The 22,722-nt window shown below is 46.0% G+C and overlaps 1 protein-coding gene across 6 annotated transcripts in view; it reads right to left on the bottom strand.

Annotated features, from left to right (window-relative positions):
* The window catches only part of GRIA2 (glutamate ionotropic receptor AMPA type subunit 2), a 657,071-nt gene that overhangs the window by 396,009 nt on the left and 238,340 nt on the right, over positions 1–22,722 (bottom strand). For all 6 annotated transcript variants that reach the window (XR_014978141.1, XM_085641724.1, XM_085641720.1 and 3 more), the window contains one exon: positions 20,165–20,404. Coding sequence is in view for 5 of the 6 variants with exons in the window: in XM_085641724.1 (XP_085497850.1) it covers positions 20,165–20,404 (240 nt within the window). In the remaining variant the exon portion in view is untranslated. The remainder of the gene's footprint in view (positions 1–20,164; positions 20,405–22,722) is intronic.

The raw sequence follows: 22,722 nt of genomic DNA, 5'->3' as shown, positions 1-22,722 counted from the left end.
CATTCCAGTAAGTCAGGCTGAAAATCGATGACAGCCATTTAAGCTGATCACGCAAGACAGGCGTAAAAGAAAGCTGTGCAGTAAACACAAATGAGGATGGCAACATGGTAAATTGTTTATAGAACAAATGAAACTAGGTACAAACTGCAATCTTTGCAATCTTAAAAGAAAAGCAGAAATGTGAAATAGAATAAAACTATGAAATATTATCACAGCTGAGACATCGGCACTATGAGGCTTTACACTGGAGAAGGAGTTTGCTCATATTTGATTTCACTTGCAGTGAAGAGTTGAAATATGAAAACACTTTGGCGAGCATAGAATAAGATGAATAAAAGATTGTTTTTGTTACTTTACGAACATTTGATACTCTTAGTATTGAGCCCTTTAATTATATTGACTTGAATCAAGCCACCTTTTTCACAGAGGCTAATGCTTAAAATTTGGTATTCACATATACATTGAAAAATATACACTTTCATTTTGACTTTTCAATATATAATAATATGTTCTTTCAATTATGTTGGCTATGAGACCTTTCTGTTACTTTACTTGGTATAATATGTCTTCAATAATGTCAACGGGCATGAAACATATACACTTTCTGGATCCTGGCACATGGTGCAAACATTTTTCCACGCTGTATGCTGCACCAGATGCATTAGCCCCATATCCACGAGATCTCTCTGAAGTGCCTTCTCCCGAAGTACACACTATACACCTTGAATTCAGCTTGGAGGACACTATGGTTGCTATAGATAGCTTAAAGTCAGCAAAGGCACCTGGCCCAAATAAAATTCCCGGGGACCTTTTGAAGCATGCCCCAGAAGTTTAGGCCCCATATATGAATAAACTGTGCAACGCAATAGCTAGGGGAGAGCCTATCCCAGAAACCTGGAAGGGGGCTGAGATTGTCCCTATCCACAAAAAGGGTAGTAGGGACGACCCAACAAACTACAGGCCTATCAGCTTGATAGATATCACCCAAAAGGTGTATGCCAAACAAATTCTGGCCATACTAAATGCATGGATAGAAGAGAAAGATATCCTCTCCCCTTGTCAGGCCGGCTTTAAACAGAGAATAAGCACAACTGATCAAATATTTAGACTCTTAAGTATAGCCTGGAAGTACACAAAGATAAAACACGGACACTTATATGTTTCCTTCATAGATTTGTAGGCAGCTTTTGATTCCATTCCGAGAGATCTTTTATGGAAATCGTTGCGGAGTCAGGGAGTCCCAGTGAAGATTTTAGATCAGATCATAAGGCTTCATGACGGTAACTTTGCAAAGGTTCGTTGTGGCCAAGGAGGCGAGCTGACGGAGGAAATTCCAATTAAGAGAGGGGTGCGCCAGGGCTGTGTCCTGGCAGCAACCCTGTTCCTACTATATGTAAATGATATGGTAGCATACCTGCATTCAGCCCTACATGACTCCCCTAGGCTTGGAGGCACTCATATCTGTGCCCTCACCTTCGCTGATGACACAATATTGTTGTCACAAACACCGAGGGGTCTCCAAAATTTACTTGATAGCCTAGACAATTATTGTAAGACAAAGGGTCTTGAGATAAACCTCAACAAAACCAAGTACACGGCTATCAAACCACACAAAAACTTCCAGAAAAGATTAGTACTGAATGGGGTACTTTTGGAATGTGTCTCCAGCTTCGTATATCTAGGTGTTACAATAGATTCAAAACTTACATGGAATTCTCAAATAAAGGAGTCAAGTTTAATCATAATGCAGTATTCTATTCCTATAGTGAAGAAACAGCACTCTACTTCATCAAAGGCCATCACCCCCACACTAGTAGTTTATAAAGCTAGAGTCCAATCAGCTATAGTCTACAGATCTGAGCTATGGGGAGGAGAAAACCTTCAGCCACTTATCACTGGGGAAAATAAAATCCTTAGAATGTTTACACGCTTGCCCAAAAATACCCCGATGATCCCCCTTACATACTATATCAGGATAAAAAGATTAGAACATCTAGTTGTATGGAGGCTACTGGCCTATTGGATTAGATTATGGACAATCGATGAACTAGAGATTTACAGGCAGACTCTGAGGGAGTTATTGCTTTTGGACGAATGTGTCACCTTTCCGTGGTTGGCCCCATCCGTAAACGGAGCCTAAATCAGTGTTGCTTGCGACAATTGAATAATTATCTTAGTACTGTATTGTCAAGAATTTAATCAAACTATGTGCAATAGGGACCAAGACTAAAAAGAGAAAGATTTAAATAGTATATATGTCTTGTATTCTAGTCCCTTGTAATTGATATATGTTTTAACGTCTGCATCAGATGAATGAAATTTGCAATATGGACAAAGATTGGTTTTGTATGCTTTGATGATTCTTTGAATCGAATAAAGATGTTTTGACTGACTGACTGACTATAGAAATAAAGTGAATATACTAAAGTCTAAAACATCTCTACCCTCATTACAGATATTATATTTTTAATCTTTTTCCTGTATGTATTAGTTTGAAATGTATTATTGATGATTCTGTATCTTCAAATATTAACAGAAATTGGTACTTTTTAAACTATATTTAATATTTAAAACACTGAAACACAAAACTGATATACAACATTGAGTGATTTTAGATGTAACATAATGTCTAATGGTTATAATTTCCTGCCTCATCTACATCACTATTACCCTTAAGAGAAACCTTTATTCATTTTGGGATAAAATCAATCACCAGATGTCTTAGGGGGCGCTAGGTGGCGCTGGACCGTCATGGCCGCGCGTTAGTGAGGCTCTCGCCAGCCGGGCGTTAACACACCCTGCAAATCCATCCTACAGGCCAGCTACCTATACTAAACCGATGCCGACGGACAGCTGAGGGTCTCGAGTCCACTCGACGCAAGTTTCAAGTCTGTAGGTGCCCTAGCGGCGCGGATATTACCCATCCTGGACGAGGCAGCGAGAGGGGCGGACCTGCGGCTCGTGGGCTCCACACAACGCGAGACCGGGGATTCTTCGGCCCTGCAGGCCGCGAGGGACTTGCGGACGGTGGCTGACGCGATCGCCACTTTCGTGGCTGCCGCGGCGGGCCTGACATCCCCTCCGTTGCAACGCCGGGCGGGCTCGCAGTGTGAGATGGACCCTGCTGCCTCCGGGCTGCGGATGTCGTACATGTAGAAACTCTGCCCGCCCAGCCGGACCACATTGAAGCGGAGGCGCGCGCTCCTAGACCTGCACACTGCAGAGGTACCGTGGCTGTGGGCACCGCGAGCCGCATCGAGGGAGGACTGCCTGCGGAGCACCTCGACTGGCGTTTGGGACTGGCGGCGACCCGAGCCCTCCGGACATCTCTCCTGGTCTGCCCTCGTTGCGGAGGTGCGTGCTCCCATACCTGCGGAGGCTGAGGGGGTGCTGTGGTAATTCGGGACGCCCTGCGGCCTGGAAGGGACTGCCTCTCCTGAGGGTTGGCATCGACTTGAGGCTCCCACACGCGCCTACAATATTATATTTTTTGGTGGACCAGCTCCCCTCGACCCTGCCCGGCGTCGTCATGGGTAAAACAGACGCCAAACAGGCGACTCTACAATTCAACCCCCCAAAAAAGAAGACACGCACCCCGCCTACGGAGAGTGGCGAGGCAGGGCCCGGCGAGGAGGAGGAAGTGGACTGGAAGGCTATCCTCCTCGGACTTCAGGCGAGCCTAACGTCCATTGACACCAAAATCGACAACATGAACACACGATTGGAGGCAGTGGTACATCGGCTGGACCAACACGGAGAGCGCCTGAAAGAGGCGGAGGGACGAATATCGGAGCTAGAAGATGGCGCGGTGGCCGGAGCAACTAAGCTGACTCAGATGGACCGGTTGCTCAAGGTCATTGCCGACAAAAATGAAGATTTGGAGGCACGCTCCCGCCGAAACAACGTCCGCCTGATTGGCCTTGCGGAGTCCAGCGGTGGGGGTCGTATGGAGGATTTTATTGAGAAGCTGCTGATCGACAAATTTGGAAGGGACTCTTTCTCGCCGCAACTAGTGGTGGAGCGTGCCCACCGTTCCCTGGGGCCTCGTCCAGTTCCTGGGGCCCCACCACGTCCTGTTATCATAAAATTTCTGAACTACAGGGACCGTGACACCGTATTGCGCTTAGCTAGGGAGAAACAACCGATCCTCCACGAAAATGTCACCATCTCCTTCTACCCGGATTTTACGCAAGCAGTGCAGGATGCCCGCCGGAAATTTACCGGAGTAAAGAAGAAGCTACAGCAACGAGAAATCCCCTACTCCATGCAATATCCGGCCAAGCTCAAGGTCACACATCATGGCAAGTCCATCTTCTTTGGCACTCCGCAACAAGTTGAGGACTTTCTGAAGGAACAGTCTTCTGCGGCCCCTCGGCGACGAGGTCCTGGAACGAGATCAGGCTCCAGCTCTCCGACGACTGCTCCTGACTGATGAGTATCGCTGCTATGGTTTCTGTTTGGTCTCTCTTCCCTTCTTGTGTTTTTTCTTGGTGCCTTGGCATTCCCTACTCCCCCCTTACTCCTGGGCCCACTCTTGGAGTGCCCTGTACTTTACCTATGGAACTTGGAAGGCTCAGGTCTTTTTTGGGAGGGGCTACTTCCTTCGGTCACTATGGGGCTACGCTGACCCTCTCGCCCAGCTGTGCGGGAGGCACGGTCCTTGCGGTTTGGGGCCCTGAACATGCCATCGTATATTGTGAACAAGGTACTGGTCTGGACATTGACAATTAAACTTCGCCCTGGCACTCCCCCCCTGTCCCACCCGTACTCCTCCCCCTATGGGGTGATGGCATGGTGGGTGAAAAAAAGGGATTGGGAAGGGCGGGGCCGGCGCACCGGCGAGTCCCCTATAGGGTGTACCCCACCTTTGCATCTATGTTTGTTATTAAGATTGGGAGGGGTTCTGCATTCCGGCAGGATTGGGCTGCAGTGGTGGGAGGGGGTGGGATGGGGGTTTGGTCCGTTCGACATGATTGGGATGTTGAAATAAGCGCGGGGGTGGGAGTCCTAGGGACTTTGTTGGGGTTGTTGTTGATATTCAGCATGAACGGTGCGCATATGTCTGTTGAAATAGTAATGTGCCGCCATTTTTCGACCGTTCCACTTATGGCCCTGCTGCCAGTTACACCTCATCACCCATCAGTTATACCTCGGCTCATGTGGCCCGCACCGCGTGCTCTGAGATAGGGGGGGAAGCCCTGCTCACTGCCGTCACCTGGAATGTTCGGGGCCTGGGGGATCCCAGGAAACGCAGGCAGATCTTGGGCACCCTGGACAGGTTACATGCTCAGGTTGTGTTTCTTCAGGAGACTCACATGGACCCTCGTCATAATGCCACCTTTGCTGCCCGTTGGGCTGCCCACTCTCTTCATGCACCTTACTCGTCCTATGCAAGAGGCGTCACTATCCTAGTTAAAAGGGGAGTTCCCTACGTTCCCATGGGCACCGCCACTGATCGCGAGGGTCGTTATTGCATAACATGGGGTAGGATAGGGGCCGAGACCATCACCCTCGCCTGCTCTTATGGCCCCAACTGTGATAATCCGAGCAGTTTCATTGCTCTCTGGAACAGGGTCAGGGAGGTGGGGTCCACACACCTCCTCTGGGGAGGGGATTTCAATGCTGTCCTGGACCCCGCGCTGGATAGGTCGAACCCCTCACCGCACCACTACACTAACACACACAGATACCTGCGGGACATATGCGTCACCCATGAGATAGTTGATACCTGGCGACACTTACACCCGACTTCTATGGAAGGCACACACTGGAATCATGCACATGAAACTTGGGCTAGACTAGATTACATAATGGTGGATAGGGCCTTGGCCCCCTCCTTGGTGGGGGTGCGACACTTGAGCCGCACATACTCCGATCACTCTCCGGTATTAGCCGAGTTCCGGTTACCCGACATCATGGGCAGACCTCCGACTTGGAGACTCCAACCCACCATCTTACTTGACGAACTATTTAGAACGGAATTGGGTCAAGAACTAGACGATTTCCTATCCCGCAATAGGGGAACGGTGGACCGGGTGGCCATTCTCTGGGAGGCGCTAAAGGTAACGATACGGGGCTTCTGCATTTCCAAGGGCTCTGGGGTACTACGGTCTTTAAGAGATACATTGCGCAAACTGGAAACTACACTCCACACTCTGGAACGCAGCCCTGACTACCACACCGATGCAGATGCGCAGGCAAAGTACCGCGAAACACTATCGGACTATATGTCCACTGCTGCAAGAGAGGTGAATTTCCGGGGCAAATACTTCAAGGCCTGTACGTACGGGGAAGGGGAACGACCCGGTAAATCCTTGGCGGGTGCGATCCGCCCTCCGCGAGGTTCTAATTTTGTGCTGGAGCTGGAGGGGGAGGATGGGACTCCGTTACGAGACACGCGCTCGATTCTGGCGGCCTTTACCACACACTATTCGCAGCTATACTCCACTACCAGGGTGGGCGCACTCGACATTGACGACTACCTTAGGGAGCTTACACTGGGATGGCTCTCTGACCGTCACAGAGAGTTCCTGGCGGAGCCGGTAGGCCTGGAGGAGGTTAAAGACGCGATCAAACAGATGGCTCCGGGAAAGGCCCCTGGCCTGGACGGGTTGCCTATGGACTTCTATAAGGCGTATATCGACATCCTTGCTCCGGTGCTCCGTGAGGTTTTCATGGAGGCTCATGAATCGGGCGCACTTCCTCCATCCATGCAGGAGGCGCTGATTACCTCCTTGTTGAAGCCTGGGAAGCCGCCTCACAGCTGCGACTCGTACCGCCCGCTCTCGCTCATTAATTGTGACGCAAAAATCCTGACAAAAATTCTTGCTAACCGGCTGCAGTTACTACTGGGAGGCCTGGTGCTATCTGATCAAGCGGGGTTCGTCCCTGGCAGGGCCACCTCCAATAATCTCCGGACGCTATTCTCCATCCTGCATAATGTAGCTCCGGATTTGCCATTGGTGGCTGTTTTCTTGGACGCCACCAAGGCCTTCGACTCCCTGGAATGGGACTACCTCCATTGTATTTTGCGCAACATGGGAATGCCGCTGGGCTTCACGCGCTGGATTGATCTCCTGTATGACCGACCGGTTGCTAGGGTGGGATTGAACGGGCGCATATCGGACGCCTTTGTGGTGTCGAGGGGCACCCGGCAAGGTTGCCCACTATCCCCGCTGCTGTTCGCGATAGCGATGGAACCTCTGGCGGCCCGTCTCCGCCAACACCACCGAGACAAGGCGCTGCGCTGTCTTCAGCGAGAGGTTCTCATCTCCCTCTACGCGGATGACATCACACTTTACATACGTGATCCCGCTACCAATCTCAATCCTATCCTCCGTGAGTTTATCCGCTTTGCGGGTCTGTCTGGTGTCCATATCAATTGGGGTAAATCCACTATATTTCCACTGACTGCGGCCGCCAAGCCCTTCCCTCTGGACTACCCTCTACGGTGGGAAATGGAGGAGGTCCGTTACCTGGGCATAGTCCTCTCCCATGACCGAGAAGAGCTGATGCGGATGAACTATGGCCGCACGTTTGATTATCTCCAGGCATGCGTGTCTAGATGGATCACGCTGCCCCTTTCCTTGGCGGGCCGCGCTTCCTTAATCAAGATGGTGGTTCTTCCCAAACTCCTGTACCTGTTCATGAACATCCCATATTACCCGGGGAGATCCTTTTTTCGTCTTTTGAGGTCTGAGCTCATTCGTCTGGTCTGGGGAGGGAAGAGGCCGCGTCTTCGTTGGGAGGTATTGACTCGTCCATTCGCGCAGGGGGGGCTCGACCTTCCTGATTTTGAACTGTATTATCACAGCGCGCAGGCCCACTACGTTTATCACTGGATTCGCCCCACGCCCTTACTGCCGCAGACGGCTGTGGAACATTGGCTGACTGCGCCTATTCCGCTAGAAGGAACGATACTTAGTACACCAGAGAGGAATACGACATACCACACCACAATCTCGAGCTCCATTCTAGCATGGCGATACATTGCGAAGGTGGCATGCACACCGCTTATCTATTCCCCACTGCTTCCCCTAGCATACCATCCCCGGCTGCCCCTTTTACAGGAACAGCTGTTTAAAAACTTTATGGCCAAATTCCACATTACAACATGGGGGGACCTCTATCATAATGGACAATTCCGTTCCCAATCACACATGCTCACTCACTCTACACCCACTTTCATGGACACCTTCCTTTATACCAGGCTTCGGAGTGGTATTCGTGCCTTGACAGGGGACTTCCCTGGTGAGCCGCCCACGCTGGAACCCTTGCACCGCCTACTTAAGGCTACCACTCCGGCTCATGCAGTCTCTACTCTATACCACTCGCTCCGCGCTAACCTAGACCTCTCGCCTTGCAGTGCACGTATAAAATGGACGGAGGATCTAGGGCTCCCCGTAGATGACGACTTCTGGAGTTACTGCTGCTTACAAACAGAACAGATCTCCTCCAGTAGCAGATTTAGAGTGATTCATTACCGGTTCTTACATAGGCTCTACTGTACTCCAGCACATATGCATAGGGTGGGCCTTCGAGAGGACGATCTATGCTGGCGCTGCCACGCTCCAGGGGCGGACTTTCTCCACATGGCTTGGGGATGCCGGGAAATTGCGGACTATTGGCAGCAAGTCTTTTCAGGCGTTTCCGAAATGATAGATGTCCCATTGACACCCTCTCCAGCACAGGCACTCCTGGGATATACAAAGACTATACGAAAACCAGTCCGCAGATTTGCCACTATCGCCTTTCTTATGGCGAAACGTCTGATAGCCTGTAGATGGGGACGGGGCAGAACTCCCAGGTTTAAAGATTGGATCGATGATATGGTACACTGTCAGGAGACTTTACTTAGATATGCTGAACTCCTGCCTTCTGCTTCACGGCCGACTGACATCTGGGGTCCCTTGCAGATATACCTGCTGTCACATCCACAGACATAGCGGGCTCTCTTCCCGCTTTTCCCTTAACCTTCCTAGACACCGCTCCCGCGGTAGTGACCCGCCTTTTTTGCCCCTTGGCTAGGCAGCGAACTGTGACGAGAGTTGGGACGCCCCCTGGGAGCTACAGATAGATGCCTTTATACCACTGCTACATGTTATTGCGGGTTGACTGTTTCAATGCAGATGTCTTGGGGTGATGGTCCATTGTACTGGCATGCTAATTATCTTGTTTCCTATGCCGCGGCCGGCCCTTGGTGGGTTGTAGGCAGGCAGCTGTGTTTAACACTCATTCTCCTTCTTGTACTGCGCTGCCGGCCACAGGTTGGTTGTAGGCATAGGGCTGTGTATTACATGTTTATGCTGAATAAAGGTTTTGAAAAACTAAAAAAAAAAAAAAAAAATCACCAGATGTCTTCTGGGTGCCTTGCTGCCCAACACCACTGCACCCAGTGTGTGTAGTGCAAAGAACGCTGCTGGCGAAGGGAGAACTGGACACACAACAGAAGCCTCCCTCAGAAAAGAAACCGTGCGAGAGGATCTGAGACCTAGTAAGAATTGGATGAAAATGTCTAAACGGTGGCACTGAAGAGCCCTCATTCATCATGATATGCTGGTTGGCTTGATACTTGCCATTGATAAATATTGCACTAGTAGTCCATTCTGAATCCAGGCGCGGCCGGTACAGGTAAGAGCGGTTAGGTGGGAGTGGAGGGGAGGAGGGAGTCGACATATACGACGGGATAGGGAAAATAAAATAAATAAATAAAACTACTTACCCTGCACTGGTTGCATTGCCGAGTCAGCGAAGCGGTGAGCGCAAGTTAAGTGGTTTTATTTATTTATTTGTTTCAATTTTCCTATCCCGTCATATGTCAACTCCCCCACCACCCGACCGCTCCTACCTGTATCGGCCATGCCTGTCCAAATCTCTCCTAGAGGCATCTTAGTGCAGGTAAAAATGAGTTTACATGACAACGTTTCTGTTATTTAGTTTATGTGGTGATGGTATGCACCTACCTGGAAAAATGATTTCTTTGGAGATCTGTACTGGAAAACATTTATGCTATCGATTCATATGGAGCAACTGGTGAAATCATGAACCGGGCAGCAAAGTATACCGAGCCAGGCACTTTTGACTTAGTGGTATGTCAGAATATCGACTGCAGAAATATTATGGTACAAGCATATCAGAGGAAGAATAACCACAGCCAAAATATCATAGAAGTAAGTATATATTGGTAAGAACCCATTTACTATGCTTAGCTTCACATACATTAATTATATTAATATTTCAACGTGGTACATTTACGTGGACTTATTGTAGACCTATACTTATCTACAAATGCTTATTTTGCCGAAATTGGTTTGTGAACATTATTAAGCCTATATTTTTGTAGCACATTACTTAACAATCGATTCCAGTGCCATGCCTTTACCCTCTAGCCTATTATCATGCCAGGATGCTAGGCGAGGAGCTTACTGACTGTGCAAATAGATTTTCATTACTTTTCTTTAATCCTTGACTGCTTGTTTTTGCTTCAAGGTTTTGTTGCAAAGGTATATGGTGTATGAGTTGACGAATATGTATCCAGATTTCGGTGGAGATGAGATGGCAGGAGGATGTTTTGTTACTAGATCAACAGCAGATGCTTTTCTTCCCTGGACCACATAAAACATCTGTCAAGTGTGCATTTGTAGTTGCGATCTGAAAAAAGCACTGCAGCAGGTCAAATGCAGTTTTCAACCTCGTCTCAGCCATCTTATTCTGAAGGACAATTGACCTTAATTCTTATCATCTTAAGAGCTAGTTCATGCAAAGTGGGAGAACATGAGCCATTCCTGTGGGTTTATGGATGCCATTTTACAGTTAATGTATACATTTTTGAAGCAGTCAGTTTAGCATGAGAGTTTTCAGCTGGCTATTCATATCTGGCACCCCACTACAGAAGATGCAGCCTCTGCAGAAATATTAACATTTACAGCTCATGAGCTGTTTTGTATATTGCAGTAGATGCTACAGGGCTTAGTTCTTGCGTTAATGCCCTAATTTGCGGAGCAGCGCAGCTTCAAGCAAAGAATCTTGTGAGCTATCCAGCAGTTGACCCAGATTTGGTGCACACTTAGGGGGGCATTTACTAATCTCTGGCACAATGCTGCAATTATAGTTGCTGCACTGTGTTGCTCTAGGAGGAGGGAGCAGGGCAGCACCATGTCTACTAAGATATGGCACTGGGCCTCTCCTCTCCAGTGCGGGGTCTCTTTCAGCCTTCCCAGTGCTACGCACACACCTTTGCTCATTTGATATCGAGCGTACATTTTGTACTTCAGTGGTAGCATTACAATAGACAATACTATATTCAGTCATAATTTAAAAATGTTCCCACACCGTATGTGTGCTGTGCAGAGCAGCACACATGCAATGTGTGTAATGTTAGTGCTTGTCTAACGTTGATGTTATTTTTTGTTGCAAAGCCCTGTCTACCATTATTAGTAGATAAGACTTTGCATCAAAAGTCATGGATAGTAGCATGGGAAAATCGATGTACGAGCCATGGTGCAATCCTTTGATGCAAAGTAGCTCGAAGCAGTGCAAAGGACTATTTACGTTACATTTAAGGCTACTTTCTAGCACAAAACTTTGGGTCAGTTTGCATCAATTTTTGTGTGACTTTGCACTGTCTTAAAGTGTTGATAAATGCTCCCTGAAGTGCACCCTCAAGAGCACTGTTTGATGCTGTCACTGGGCACATCTTGTATCTTGTAACGTGACAGGAAATGGCCTCTGAGCCAATGATTCATTGAAAAGAAGTGCAACATGTATTGTCCTTAGGAAGTCACTAACACTGTACAGGGCCTCTCAGCCACACACCACAGGTATCATAGGTCAGACCTCAATAATGGAGTCCTTCCACTGATAAGGATATTAACACAGAGGATAGAAGACCTCCTTTTCACAAGGGGTCGATCTATGAATGCCTTTCTCCTCCCTGAATCTAAAGGATACTGTCCAGCATCGGTCCGTGGAGGGAGTTCCGTGGGGCGGAAAGGCGGGGCGGGGGAGGGGCAGGGTGGGGGGTACTAAACACCGGAACATGGATAATTGGAGGTAAGTAAACAATTAAATAAATAAAACGAATTTCGTAGCGCGCCCTGCATCACAAAATGCGGTGCGGCGCGCGCTACGAAATTCGTTTTATTTTTTTAATTGTTTACTTACCTCCAATTATCCATATTCCGGTGTTTAGTACCCCCCACCCTGACCCTCCCCCACCCCGCCTTTCCGCCCCACAGAACTCCCTCCATGGACCGCTGCTGATACTGTCACAAACAGCTGTCTCCCAATAGCCTAATGAAAGACTACATTCACCCCTTCACACTAAGTGAGGTATATTTTGTGGTAAGCACAACTTCCAGTCATAAAATATTTTGGAGTGTGCACTTTGCAGCACGTGGGCATGTAATATTAGGAAGCACCAGGCACTTTTCATCCTCCATGCTTCCTGTGGATAAATAATTTGTGCTCCAAAGATATTTGCAGAGGAATATGAAGAAAGTAGAAGTTGCTCCTGTATATCCAATAAATACTTATCATAGGATGTATATGCATATATGCTAACTTATCAGACCACTCTTATGATTCTCCACTATCTAACTTTCATATTAGCTGGGTTTGTACAGAGACTACAGGAGAACTAGATAGTGACATAAGCAGTTTCATGTCCAACTGATTCCAAATAGAGACAACAACAACTGTACAAATTGTGCCTACTAGGTAAAAATCTAAAGAGAATTAAGACATGATCAAGAGAGTCTAAGGTTACCAGTCTTGTCTGCTTTTTTTCAAGAGAACAAGGGGCTGTGTCACAAGGCATCCACTGCAACACATTATTTTAAGACCAGCCCCATCCACCAAACACATATGTGCAAACATTCTTCTCACACCTCCAGGACGCGCTTGAGGTAGTGGTTTGGCGCTAGCTGTCGACGCTGCTATCACGCTTACTGTGTTTTTAAAAACCATTGACTGTCACTTTATTCTTGTTGCACTATAGATTTTAAAACAAAAGTTTAAAAACCTCGACCACAAGAGAATACCTGACTTACGAGGGCTTCTCACGCTGCCACACCCCCAGGTTGCTTTCCCCGGTCCACCGCGGGTCCTAATCCCGATCGTGTGGAGGGAAGTCGCTTCCGATTGGTGGGTTGCAGTCCTGTCTTCTCCCCACTCAAGCCGATGCAGAGCAGAACGCGCAGCGGACGCGCTTGAGGTAGTGGCTTGGCTCTAGCTGTCGATGCTGCTTTCACGCTTACTGTGTTTTTAAAAACCATTGACTGTCACTTTATTCTTGTTGCACTATAGATTTTAAAACAAAAGTTTAAAAACCTCGACCACAAGAAAATACCTGACTCATGAGGGCTTCTCACGCTGCCACACCCCCAGGTTGCTTTTCCCGGTCCACCGCGGGTCCTAATCCCGATCGTGTGTAGGGAAGTGGCTTCCGATTGGTGGGTTGCAGTCCTGTCTCCTCCCCACTCCCCACATAAGCCAATGCAGAGCAGAACGCGCAGCGGGCGCGCTGACGGTGCGCCGAAGGCGCGCCAAAGGCAAGCCCATCGGCGCCCGTCCGCGGCCAGACGAGGCCAGGGGCAACGAACCCTGCGTGCCTCCCATCACACAGAATAACCTATAGCTCCTCTTTCCTCTTCAAATTCAGAGGAATAACCCCCGCCAACTGCCACCCCTCCTGGAACCCGGCCGACCCGTATACACCATGCCCTCACTGCAATTTCTATCCCCTTCCTGTTCCATCCACTGTGAAGACCAAGATATCCATGTTCCTTCTAAACTGCAGATCACTGCCAAAACACTCAACTGAAATCTCCCTATTGTTAGAAGAACTTCATCCTGACGTTCTTTACCTCACAGAGACCTGGCTCAATTCGGAGTCAGAGCCCGACCTGGTCCAATCTCTCCCCCCGGGTTACTTAATTTCACGAGAAGATCGGAAAACAGGGAAAGGAGGCGGCCTAGCAATCATCTTCAGAGATTGCTACAAGTGCTGCTGCACCCCTAACATCCTACCCCACTGCGAAAGTCCGGCCTACTCATATACCGTACTCCCGGTATGTCAGGACAATTCACCTGCAACCTCCCCCCTATCATAGCCAGCCTAGCATGTAATTCACCCAACTTTACACTTCTAGGCGATCTCAACATCCATTTCAACAACTCTCTGGACCACGTCGTCTCAGAAGTTTCTTCAAGCCTATCTGCTCTAGAAATGACACAATTAGTTCCCAAACCCACCCACATCAAGGGCCACCTACTGGACCCTGAGTTCAGCAACAGTGTGAATCTCTCTGTTGGAATTCCATCTCCTCTTCCCTGGTCAGATCACTTCCTGATTCCCCTACTTTGGACACCCGCCGTTTCCCACCCCCCCATCACAACTAACACCTGTAGAGTTCGCAACTGGTCCAACCTTCCGTTAGATAAATGGCAGGCAACTCTTGACTCCACCAGACCCCCCCACAATCCCAACCCCACTACAGCAAACGAGGACTACAATCAGTGGATCTCTAACTCACTTAACTCTGTGCACCCATGAAACTAACCAAGACTAAGCGACCCACAAAAACAGCTCCCTGGTATTCCACTGAATTGCGCGCTTTAAAACGCCAATGCAGGAGACTAGAAAGGCAGTGGCGGCTGGACTACTCCCCTTCTAGGAAGATCGCCTACAGACAAGCGATCCGCACCTATAAATCTGAATTAAAAAACTCCCAATCCATTTTCTTTGAAGAAAAAATCAACGCAGCGGTGTCCCGCCCAAAAGAAATCTACCGTATCGCAAAAACCCTTCTCAAACTTCCGGACAAACCCCCCAACACTACTAATGTACAAACCCGCTGTAATGACTTGGCTGAGTTCTTCTACCAAAAAATCCAAACCATCTACACCTCCTTCTCCCCAACCACCACCACCAACCCCGCCCCCCCTTTCACCCGCTGAGGCAGGATCCCAGCTCCAGGCAACCCTGGACTCCTTCCCCCCTCTTACTGCCACCACGTTAGAACCGCTTCTGCGCCATGTGAAATCTGGCTCCCCCAATGATCCAGCACCCACTCGCACTTTGCTTACGGCCACCGGAAATATCCTCCCCACCATACTCAACCTACTCAATGCATCCCTTTCCACCAGCTCTGTCCCACTGCCCTGGAAGCGTGCTATGGTAAAGGCCCTTTTGAAGAAACCCAATCTAGACCCTGATAACCCCACTAATTACCGTCCTATTTCCTTGCTGCCATGGCTGAGCAAAATATTGGAAAAATATGCCAATGCCTCGCTGACCAAATTCCTTGAATCCAACCACCTTCTTGACGCCACCCAGACTGGTTTCCGGCCCATGCACGGGACCGAAACCGCTCTAGTGGCAGTAACGGAGGAAGCAAAAAACATCCTGGACCGGGGAGGATGCACGGCAATCATCCTCCTCGACCTAAGCACAGCCTTCGACACGGTCAGCCACAATATCCTCCTACATCGGCTCTCCAATCTAGGAGTTTCAGGGATAGCGCTGGATTGGCTCAAATCCTTTCTCTCCGACCGTTACTTCCAGGTCTTTGAGGGAGAATTTACCTCCCCGGACAAACCCCTCGGATGTGGAGTCCCTCAGGGCTCCTCCTTAAGCCCTACCCTTTTCAATATATACATGAGCCCCCTAGCTGAGATTGTCCGCCCTTTCGGAATAAAAATCGTCACCTACGCCGACGACACTCAGCTAGTGGTGGCTCTCAATCAATCCTCATCCCCACAAAATAACCTCAGGGACTGCCTCGAGGAGGTTACCAAATGGATGACTTTATCATGCCTCAAACTCAACGGGGACAAAACGGAATTGATGCTCTTAGGCAACTCCTCTCCATCCCCCATCACCCTATCCTGGCCGACCTCCATCGCCCCCCCCCCCACCCCTAAAGACAAAATAAAGAGCCTTGGCATCTGGCTGGACAAATCCCTCAACTTTAATGATCAGGCAGTCAAACTGTCCGCCACCTGCTTCGGCCTACTACGGCTCTTACGTAAGATTCTCCCCCTTCTGCCACCCCAACCTCGACAGATAATGGTCCAGGGTCTCATTCTGTCTCGGTTGGATTTCGGGAACGCTCTCTATTGAGGGGCACCCCAAGCCACTCTGCGCAAGCTCCAAACTCTTCAAAATTGCGCCGCCCGAACCCTGCTCATGATACCCCGGTGGACTTCCGCTAAACCCGGCCTGAGGAACCTCCATTGGCTCCCAGTCAAGGAAAGGATCGATTTCAAGGCCCTATGTATTGCCCATTGAGCCTTCTGGAAAACCGGTGCGTCCATCAACCACTCTCTGATCAACCCCTACAATCCCTCCAGACCCCTCAGATCATCCTCCTCCTTTCTCGCCACGGTACCTAGGATAAAAAGAACCAGGAGTGGAGGCCGCTCTTTTTCCTACAACGCGGCCATCCTTTGGAACTCCATTCCCCTCTCCCTTCGTTCTGAGCCCAACCTTCTTCGGTTCCGTAAGAAACTGAAAACCCTGCTTTTCAATAAACCAGCATAGTACCCAATCCCACACCTACTTGCTCTGTTCCGTAGCGCTAGGACGCCTCAGGGTAGCTATCGCGCTCTATAAATTGTCTTTTCATTTCATTTCTTTTCAGAAATCTGAGTTCATAAAACAGCGGTAAGAGGTGTTTTGGCCAAACACTGCCAGGACATGAACAAGCACCAGTAAAAATGTTCTGTGATCTGATCCAAGGCATTCTCGCAGCCTAACGCTTTTCACAGATCAATTCTGTGAAATAAGAGGCATTCGACTGGCTTATCTTGGTGATCACTAGATGCAGCACATATGGGAAATAATGATAAACAGTTTTTTGCATTTTTTCATAATTGAATATTTCTTCATTCAGCGAAGTATTATGGTGGGCAAAACAAACTTTTAGCTAATTATCTAAAGATTAAACAACAGAAACTTCATATTGATTTCATTATAGATGATAGCCAAACACCAAAATTTAAAGAAACTGAAATACTCCAAGAATTTGTACATTTCTATCAATCCCTTTACATGCCAGAAAACACACCCTCAGATAGAGACATATCCCAATATTTCTCCACAATTCAAAAACATATTAATCCCAAATTAGATTTAGCTTCTTTGGAAGCTGAACTTACACAAACAGAATTGTTAAATGCTTTAAAAACTCTTTAAAAAGACAAGGCCCCAGGCCCAGACGGCTTCACGGTGGAATTTTATTTACATTTTGTTCATCTATTATTCCCACACCTACACACTCTTCTTTCTTCCTTTATCGCTTCCCATAATTCCACTGCCTCTTTTTCTGAAGCCTTAATCTGTCTAATACCAAAGGCTGATAAGGATTTACGTTACTGTAAGAATTACAGACCTATATCCTTAGTTAACGTAGATTATAAAATGTTCTCGAAAGCTCTGGCCCTTACATTAGACCCACATCTTACCATGCTGCTTGGAAAAGAACAATGAGGTTTTGTCAAAGGCCGCAACATCACTGACAATGCACGCTTATTCTTTGACATTTTATCTACTTCATCACATTATCCGGACTCCTTGGCGGTAATTGCGTTAGATGCAGAAAAGGCCTTTGATAGGGTTTACTGGCCTTTTATCTTCCACACTCTCAAGTGGTTTGGGTTTGGACCGGAAATCATCTCTTTAATAGCCCAAGGTCGACATATCTACCAATGGCCTCATCTCCCCCTACTTTAATCTCAAATGAGGAGTACGCCAAGGATGCCCCTTGTCCCCTTTTCTTTTCAATTTGGCCCTAGAACCTTTTCTCTCAAGAATACACCAGAATAACTCAATCACAGGTTTTGTCTCGGATCCTCAACAAATTAAGCTAGCAGCATATGCTGACGATATTTTAGTTCTTCTCTCCCAACCACAATCTTCACTTACAGCTTTCATGGGAGAGGTGGATGCCTATGGATAAGTATCTGGCTATAAACTGAATAGAGGAGAATTAACCAAATATACCTTTAAGGATGATTTTAAGATCTCCAGCTTTACTTGGAACCCTAAACATATAAAATATCTTGGCATCTGGTTCTCTCGCTCTATAAAGACATCTATCTCTTTAAACATAAACAAATGTTCTGCCAAGCTTAAAACATTGGTTGCAAGATGGCATCCCCTTCATCTTTCTTGGTGGCGTTGTCTGACCACAATCAAAATGATGTTGACTCCGATAGTTTTCTATATCCTTTCTAACATTCCACTTTCCATTCCATCGAAATTCTTTCAAAAGATTTATTCTATTTTTACTTCTTTTTTATGGAACGGTAAAAACCAAGAATGGCGTTACAGAAATTAGCAAGACCAAAATCTGAAGGCGGTGTCAATTTCCCCCATTTCTCCAATTATCACAAAGCCTTTCAGTTACGTCAACTATCGAATTGGATCACTAATCAATCTGAAGATAAACCTCTCTGGGTGGATCTTGAGACGTCATTTTTAGCTCCCTTCTCATTTCAGGAATATCTCTCCTTTACTCGCAAACCACAAAAGCTCTCTACTCCCCTAATTAAGCAATCCTGTAAACTACAATCCACTGCACCCCACTTAGTAGTACATAATTTGGACAATTTTCTTAATTCCACAATTTGGCACAATAAACACATCCTTCTTAATAGGTAACCTATATATTGGAAGGCTTGGAGAAATAAAGGTCTACTCTGGGTTCATCAATTTTTAGATCAGGGCGCACCCATTCAATTTACGCAATTACAAACTCTTTATTATTTGCCTTCTTCCTTTAAATCTAAATTTTTGACCTTGCAGAAAGCAATACTTGATACTTATGCTAAACTCAAATATTCACCTTCCTCACCCTCCCACCCCCTTTTCCCATGGCATAAACTTTTGCACATAAACCCCAAAGCGTCCACCATTTATTCCCATTTAATGGTACCTCCTGAGATACGAGACAAAACCAAAGTGGAACTCTCATGGGAATCCGATCTGAGAACGAATTGGCCTATCTCTTTTTGGAACAGAATTTGGACGAAACTTAGGAAATCATCCAGGGCGGCCAGCACAACACAAACACTCTTCTTTATTTACAACAGATTGTTTCTTACCCCCACATACCTACATAAAATACACAACACAAATCCCAACACTTGCTGGGCATGTTCCCAGGTTGACGCTGATCCCCGTCATATGCTTTTTACCTGTACACATGTTTTTATATTCTGGAAACAGGTTTGGCACCAAATCAACACTATATTTAACACCACAATTCCCCTCTCCCCCACAAACATTTTCCTAGGTAGTTTAACACCGGACTGGAAAATGAGTCAATCCCAGTTACCACTAATTGATTTTTTAATAGCTGTAGCTTTTCAGAAAATATCAAAAACTGGAAAGATTCCTCTAAATTGTCCTATTTAGCTTGGTGGTATGCTGTATGTCACAATCATCGCCTCGATACAGCACTTGTTCATCCTATCTGTCTTGCTACTAAATGTTCTCACCTTTGGGGCCCACTCACACAATTCCTAGACAATACCGTGAAGAAAACTTCTTTACCTGCTCCCTCACAACAAGAAGTTACCAAGCCTCCTTGACCTCCTATTGTTTATTTATAATTATGTTTAATTTATCAATTTCTATAATATTTTTTAAAATTGTATATTTTTGAAATGTACTGTTATTTACGATTTCTGTGAACCTTTGATTGTATTCATATCATTTTCAATATTATCCTTTTACTATTTTAATGGATATTATATATCATTATTATTCTTTATTACTCCTTCATGTATTTATGTATTAACAAATAACTGCATATACGAAGTATTGTTTTTATGATCATATTAATCTTTTCAATAAACCTTTTCTTGAATTTAAAAAATAATTGAATATTTTTTTCTGTTAATGCAACTTTTGATGAGGACCACTTCACAAACATAAACAGGAATCTACTTGGCATGAAAAACATATAACAGTTTCAAAGCTATTTCTTGATGTTAATAAAAACTGCACAAACACTTCCTAATTAAAATTGTGAGAATAGACTCCAATATAAATAATAATAAAATGTATAAATAATCCCGTATACCAACGTTTCACTATAGCATATTATGTATATCTACAGTCTTGATGTACATGAAAGGAGTTCAGTTCATCACTTACCTCTGTCGCTGTCATAAAGATATGCAAACTTGTCCCATTGATAGTATTCAATCAAGCTGAGGAGAGCTCCCTTCAGGTCAGGCCTCATTTGAATGACAAATGGATGTGTTCCATCAGTGGGAAAACTTGGGGTTATGAAGGAGACATGAAGAGTGCCGCAGAATGATGTGATTGTATTTACAGACTTCTTGTCATAAAATCCAAAAATAGCAAAGACTCCTCTTGAAAACTGGGAGCAAACTGCAAATAAATGAACAAAAAGAGAATCCCCAGTTAGGTTGTGATAGGAGCATGCTTTTATTTCACTAAGTATAAACAAGATACACAAATAAATAAATGAATGAATAAATATATATATATAAATACATATATATGTTATTGTACATATATATATGCATATATATATTTATATCCGTAACACTTCACACCACCAATTTCAAAGACGAGAAGGCAGACCCAGGTTCAGTGCCAAAAAACAGGTTTATTCACAGAATGCCCGCACCACTGCCATATATATTTATATATTGATATATGAGATGCATAAGGTTGGATAATTAGGTGCACTTTCAAAATAAGATTTTTAAGCAGATATGGAGTCTTTTATAAACATTCATTTATATAGAAACCTGTATGGATGACATATGATAAAACAATTAAATGTCTGCGTAAAGCGCATATTCTAAATCACCACAGTCACAGACAGAGATGATGTCCCTTTTTAGTTTAAGAAAAGACTTGTCATATGCAGATTAGGAATTGGGTAGAGGCGGGAAACAGCATTTACAATGCAGGTTTAACCCCACCTGCCATTTCTACGCAAGCAGAATAGCACTTGTCTTAACCATGCATATGCGTGGTTAAGGCAGTCAGTGCTCTAGATGCAGAGTGGATGGGCAGGGAAAGGAACAGAATGCATTGGGACAGGAAGGATTGGGATGCAGCTTGGTAAGTAGGGCTGGGACGGGAGGGTGGGTGGCTCGGGGTAGTTTTTAGGGCTTGGGCTGGTTTTAGGGCACAGGGTAGGGGGCTGGGGTCGGGGTAGTTTTCAGGTCTGGGGGCGAGTTTCAGGGTACAGGACGGGTAAAGGGGCAGTTTTCAGGGCTGGGGGACAGTTTTGAGACTCAAGGCAGGGGTGCTGGGGTCTGGGTAGATTTTGGGCTGAGGACGGGTTTTAGGGCGAAGTGTAGGGGGTCAGAGTAGTTTCTTAGGGCTGGGACGTTTAGATTACAGGGCTGGGGGCCATGTTTAGGACTCAGGGAAGGGGGGGGGTTGGGTGTGATCTTTACTACACATATACCTTAAACAATCATGCCTTTACAGCTAAAATTGTTGTAAAGGCATGCGTGTTAATGGCATGCACGTTAAAGACGCGGTGGTTGTCAAGACTGCGTGGTTAAGTCAGGCATGGATTAGAGAATTTTTGTTCCATAATACAATCGGTAGCAGCACATAATTTGTTTTAATACAGAAAGTCCTTCTGTCTATGCTTTTCTGATAAAAAAGGACTGCAGTATCAAGCTTTTCGGCAAAATCCATTTTGGTCGGTTCCACAATTTGTCAGTCCATGTAGGTAGGTGGTGGTGAATTGCCCTAAACTGTAGCCACATCAACTCAAATCCACTAAAGCAGCTAACCATCGCAATTGAAGCCAGCGGCTATATCAGATGGGACAACTACATTGACTATCACTACTGAGAATGTCACTATCTCATGTAAGGTAAGTAAATAGGTATCTGTAGGAACAGTTAGGGCTTATTTTAGAGTTATGTTTTGGGTATATTAAGTGTGAGGGTTGATAGTAGGATTTATTTTAATGTTAGGTCACTCTTGCGGGATACTTTAAGGTATAGCCTTAGAATAGGGTTAGATGTAGGAGTAGGGTCAGGATAAGGGTGGTGCCTGCTGAATTATCAGGGCCTCAGTAGGAATATCATTGGTTTGCCTTTGAAAGGGGCTAAGGACAAGCTATGGTACATGAAATACGAAATACGGCTGCAAACCCAAGTGGAATCAAGGTGCTCTCTGTACAATAGAAAATAGATGTTCTTTAAGAGCTTGATTCTTCAAGCATTTTGGTTTCTAATCGAAAATACGCTGTGTATCACTGCCAAAATGCCCAAAGGCTCATCCCCCTTGAAGAGGAAAGGGAAGGCCAAATGCTAAGAAGTGGTTGGTTATGCATTATTGGGGGATCATCTTCCTTGAAGGGGAAGGAGGAGACACAACTTGCATCATTAACAAAGAATGGTAAAAGAAGACTACAGATCAAGATTGGAGAGAAGATTTTATCTTCTTTTTAAATTAACTTAAATGGAAAGGAAGAGCCAAAACACATTTTGTCAGATGTACAGTATGTATCTTTCAGTAGAAATCCAAATACATGCAGAATACGTTTACAATGGAGATAAGGTCACCCGAAGAAACCATGAACTGGTACCCTTGTCAACTATGAATGTGCATAATACAAATAAGGTAAAACAACAATCAGCAGCATCATGTATTTAGGAAACATTTTTAGATAGCGAACTGGTTCTGAAAAGAATTTAAACTTGGCCTTT

The sequence above is a fragment of the Triturus cristatus genome, chromosome 2_2, assembly GCF_964204655.1.
Source record: "Triturus cristatus chromosome 2_2, aTriCri1.1, whole genome shotgun sequence".
NCBI lineage: Eukaryota > Metazoa > Chordata > Amphibia > Caudata > Salamandridae > Triturus > Triturus cristatus.
Note: the sequence above shows the minus strand (reverse complement) of the source record. Positions and strands in the feature narration are given on the sequence as shown.